Source organism: Topomyia yanbarensis, chromosome 3 (assembly GCF_030247195.1).
Source record: "Topomyia yanbarensis strain Yona2022 chromosome 3, ASM3024719v1, whole genome shotgun sequence".
Taxonomy (NCBI): domain Eukaryota; kingdom Metazoa; phylum Arthropoda; class Insecta; order Diptera; family Culicidae; genus Topomyia; species Topomyia yanbarensis.
This window is the reverse complement of record NC_080672.1, coordinates 26,220,125-26,225,170: the sequence shown is the minus strand read 5'-3', so window position 1 is coordinate 26,225,170 and position 5,046 is coordinate 26,220,125. Positions and strand designations below refer to the sequence as shown.

At 35.9% G+C, this 5,046-nt stretch overlaps 1 protein-coding gene across 2 annotated transcripts; it reads right to left on the bottom strand.

Annotated features, from left to right (window-relative positions):
- Positions 1–590: 590 nt before the first annotated feature.
- Positions 591–2,959, bottom strand: LOC131690585 (uncharacterized). Of its 2 annotated transcripts, XM_058976480.1 has the most exons (5): positions 2,377–2,959; positions 1,988–2,317; positions 1,786–1,900; positions 1,589–1,713; positions 591–1,532 (listed from the first exon to the last, which is right to left on the bottom strand). In XM_058976480.1, the coding sequence occupies exons 1-5, from the start codon at positions 2,482–2,484 to the stop codon at positions 1,206–1,208; spliced, it is 1,005 nt and encodes a 334-aa protein (XP_058832463.1). In that variant the 5' UTR covers positions 2,485–2,959; the 3' UTR covers positions 591–1,205. The 2 variants fall into 2 exon arrangements, with proteins under 2 accessions (XP_058832463.1, XP_058832464.1); XM_058976481.1 differs by having other exon boundaries at positions 591–1,713.
- Between the last annotated feature and the right edge of the window lie 2,087 nt (positions 2,960–5,046).

Genomic DNA, 5,046 nt, shown 5'->3' with positions numbered 1-5,046 from the left:
CTAAAAGGAACAAAAAGGATTCGTCGCTATAAAACGACGATAGAGGATTATTCTTTTGATTTTTTTTTTATTTGGCCTATTTGACAGGTATATCCCGGAATCAAAACAATGATGTACCTTTAAGCTAACGCAAACTTGCCTTATCAAATAAACAATTTTAATTAAAAAAAATGATGTACCTGTACCACACGCTCGTAAAAAGTTACTCAAAAATGAGTTTAATCCCACCCATTTCCAGATAAAGTGGAACAACCCTTAAATTGAGTAATTCCGGAGTTACTCAAATTTGAGTAAGCCAGCCTGAACCAAAAACTGAGTAATTATTACTCGGTTTTTGAGTACAATATTATCTACACTAAACCCAAAAGTGCTTCACTAGTACTCAGATTTTGAGTTCAACATTGCTCAAATTTTGAGTTCAGTACAAATTTAACAAAACCAAAAATTAAGTAATTATTACGCAGACTTTGAGTTGAACATTACTCAAATTTTGGGTTCAGTAGAACTTCAACAAAACCAAAAATTGATCGATTTTTACTCATATTATGAGCAGAAGCTTACCCAATTTATGAGTAGACAACAAAGCCAGTTGTAATTCCTCAGTTTTTGGGTAGAATATTACCCAATTTATGAGTGCAATATTCCTCTAAGAACGGTTGGTTTCAAAATCGTCCAATGAAGGACGTTCGTTGGACCAATTTGGGCATCGTCCAAATAACCGTTCAACGAACGTCCATCGTTGGACCCGTGTTGAACGATTTTGAAACAATTTTTTGGACGTCTCAGTGGGATTTCATTAAAACCCAGTAAAGTTCAGCCGGAAATGAGCCGGAATTGCAGCTGTTTCCAGTCAGTATTCCGGCTCCAGTGACACAATCGATTCTAGTTAGAATAGGTTGTGTCACTGGAGCCGGAATACTGACTGGAGCCATCCGGATTATGACTTGCAATTCTGAATGGTTTCTGTAAGAAGAAATGCAACAACCGATTCCTATTTAAATTGGTTCATGATCGATTGTTGCATTTGAACTGGAACTAAACCGGTTTACATCCAGTGAAGAAATTGGCCGTCAAAATTTTGTTTTGGATACAACACAATGCAGTCTTTCTTTTCTTATGGAATATTTTTACAATAATAATTAAAGAAACTTCTGTTTATTAAATTTTATGGTTTTTAGTAAGTATTGTATAAAAAAGTTGTCCTTTTATTTGTTGTCAATACGTGCGCGGGAAACTTCAATAAAAGTTTGGACGAGTCTATTCACAGTTGTCCTCTGACTGTGCGGAATTATATTATATATGGCACATGCCAGAAAGTCCCAAAACATTCTAAAATTAGGTGGCACCTCCACTCCGAGAACTGCGTGGCATTTGAATAAAATTTCCACTGCATGAATAGAATTGTTAGTCTCGAATATAACTTTTTTCTCACAAATGACGGCATAATTTCCTCTTTTCATCGGGCTTGCTACGCACACCATGTGTAGTATGGAATCAGTTGCGGGGGATGCCATGTATGTATCTAAGCACTCCTAATGATGATATAAAATCATTACATCTAACCTTATGTATATTATATTGCATTTACCCCAATCCAACGAATTAAAATTGAAGCCGAATGTTCTTCGCCTACAGTTGGACAGCCTACCAGCGTTCTTTTTTGTCCGCGAATTGGCATATGAGAAATTATTCTCAAGCATCCTCGAATGTGATCTGTGAATAGTTTTACAAATTTAAAATTTTATGACAGACCTTTGGGCTAAATTAAAAAAAATTATATCTCACCATCTTCTACTCTAGAGAATCTGGACGGTGAATAAGATAGACACTGAGAGAAGACATCCTCGATTTTGAGACCTTCTGTTCTGTTAGGATACAATCTCTCAAACATTTGACGAATCTAGAAAAAGTGATATGATATAAATATTCATATGTTCCGTGAATACCATAAAGTGAAATAGTAAATAATAAAAAATAAACATGTTACCACCAATCCTTCATATGAACACAGGTGTGGAAACATATCCAAGATATCATTAACGGGTTTCTTTTCTTTTAATAACAGTTTGAGGACTGGAAAGCATCGGTCCATTTCATCACAAATATGTTCTGCTACTGATGCCGATGCAAGCATTACTCGGAGCAATTGAGCCCGCTCTACAAGTTCAGTTGAAACGGACTCTTCTACAGGCATAGTTCCTCGATTATATTTATGTTTTTCTGCAGGTAGCTGTTTGATGACATTCCGGATGCGATGAAATATCATGCCAGTATGAGCACCCTTTTCCTTGCCTCCGTTGCGCCAAAAGAAAAATGACTAGCATGAAAATAATTATAATTATATTAGAGAAATTAAATAAGCATAGAATAACAAACCTCATCAGGAGCAGTTGGTGTGACTCGCGTATTACTAAGTTGTGGAAATAATTTTACGATTTGAACAGCTGCCGCATGCTGTTGATCAACAGAAGGATACCTGCGCATTTAGAGATCATTGGTTCGTTACTCCGAAAAAGACCAAAAAGATTCCGTGAAAGATTAAGTTCTAAATTTCTTAAAAAAAATCTAAATGGTAAAAGTATGAACGGTATTTGATTCGTAATTCTTTGCATGCTGGGACACATCTATTATTTTCTGAAGAAAATCGGTCAGTTTATTACTGTTTTAAAAGTCTGTAAATGTCTGGACCAGGCATACGCAGAACTTTTTTTTAATCACCGATATCATACTTTTTGATCTGCCTCTCGTTTCTTCTGCTGAAAATTTTGTGCATTGGACGTATTCGGTCTATCCACTAATTGAATATTTACTAGAAGTATATGCTAGAAAATGCATGAAAATTCTCGACAAACATATGATTACGGCCTAAAAGCCAACTGTCAAAATCCACTTTGAATGGAAATTCCGGACAAACCGTTACACGCCAATCACAGATGTTGGTAGTAAACGAAAGAGAAAAGTTTTCTCTTTCATAAACTGTTGTGAGCTGTGTTCGACTAGTAACGGTTTGTCTGGAATTTCCATTCAAAGTGGATTTTGACGGTTGGCTTTTAGGCCGTAATCATATGTTCGTCGAGAATTACAGCAAAAGAGACGGGAATGAAAGTATGCTAATTCTGCATATTTTTGTTTCTCAGTGCAGCAAATCTGTCCACAGTCTGTAAATCTGGCATCGCTGTTGCTCGATTCAACGACATTGCGGCTTAGTTAGACCCTTTGGTCGATTTACGATTGAACTGTATATGTAAACAAATAAACACGCTCGCTATAAACAGAAATTGTATACCTTTAAATTCTGTTGGTTTAAATGTTTAAGTTATTATAATTCGTCGTCGTCGGTCGTCTTTATAATTTTGTGCCGGAACATGACGAATTACGCTTTCTAAGTACCACCGTCAAAGACGCATGTACGTTCTTATGCCGAAGTTTATAAATCGAACCAGATTGAAGATGTGAAAAGAATGGTCAATATTGAAATCAGGATGCGAAGAACTGATAACTATGTGGTTTCCTCTAGCAGTTTGTACTGTGTTTCATACATTTCTTTACATTGATAATCAGAAGTGAAGTTGGCCGTGCTTCATTACTATGCATACTTCATAGTTTCATAGGCTCAATGAAGTAATAATGCATGATACTGATTGACTACGATGTTTTTTGAAATAGAAGCTTCACAACGAAAGGCATTGCTTTTCTCTGCTCATAGACAGTGTTAGATCACCTGCATATTTGCTCGAAGGACTACTAAGGGCCGATTTCTTCATTCTCGCTTAACGTCTTAACCAGGTTTAAACGTACTGGTGAACCCGGTTTAAAATTTAAGCGAGGATAAAGAAATTGGCCGTAAGCCCTATAAATATGTATAGGCATTGCGCATTTCGCCGCAAGGTTGCTCTAGCGGAGAGACTCGTGCGGTTCAATGTAAACAATTCATTCTATCACACTTTAAGGAGTGTTCATAGTTTGATGCACTAGTAGAGTAACAAATAAAACTTTCTACTTGCCTTTGACCGTCCATTATTTGAGTCTCCATTTGCTTGCATGCGACTCGTGTAAGATGATTTAAACCGTCCTTATCTGGTACGATCCCTTGATCCAAAATTGGATACAAAATTTTCATTCGGAGTTTTGCGTCATCTTCGAATGTCGAACGGTTAATCTGAAAACGTTAAATATGTATAGTACGACAAGCGCTTACAGTAATTATAGTAGAAAGTTTACCAAATTTTGAACATTAGTGGAAGTCTCATCAATTTTATCTTTGGTCGGATTAGCTTCAGAACTATAGTTTTTTATTATGTTAAGAATTGTTAGACGGGATCCTTTTTCGATTATCCCCATTTCAACTAGGTCGGCATCGTTGAGCAGAACTAGGTTCTGATCGTTTATTTTTTGGGCTGAAAAGAGCGAATAAGTATATATAAAGGTTTAAAGTGACATCTCAAGTTGTTTGCACTACCTTCTTGATTGTTGTTTATTTTATTATAAATTTATTTCCAAGTTTATTTCCCTACTAACTATCTACATATTTCAAACTTATATAGTAGTTTTCTTCTGAATCTCCGTATATACTCCATAAGTTGTATGTTTTTTTCGTTTGCAAGTTCTTGTGTGATATGCGAATAACTTGACTGTCAGTTTTGAGTTTGTAACTGTTGTATTGTAAACAATATTCGCATTCGAGATGCTGTATTAGGCAAACAATTTGATTATCCGATTGCAATATATCTATTATCAAACCATAGGACATTTCGTTGCATACTTGGTATTTCGCTATCAGTCCCGGCCGAAAGCTTGTGTTATTTATTTTCATATGGTTTATATATTTGATTGAATCTGGTAGATCCCGGATCAGGAGTAAATTATTTAGAGATTTTTTGTGTATGTGCTTTGACGAAACGATATCTACCGTACCAATTTCGTATGAATGGTCAAGAATAGTGGTTATCTGTGCTAGATTCAGGCGCTTAGCAAAGCTGTTTGTTAAATTGATGAAATTGTTGCATGTCTTCGCTTGGGATTTCGACTCCTTGAATTTCGCTTCGA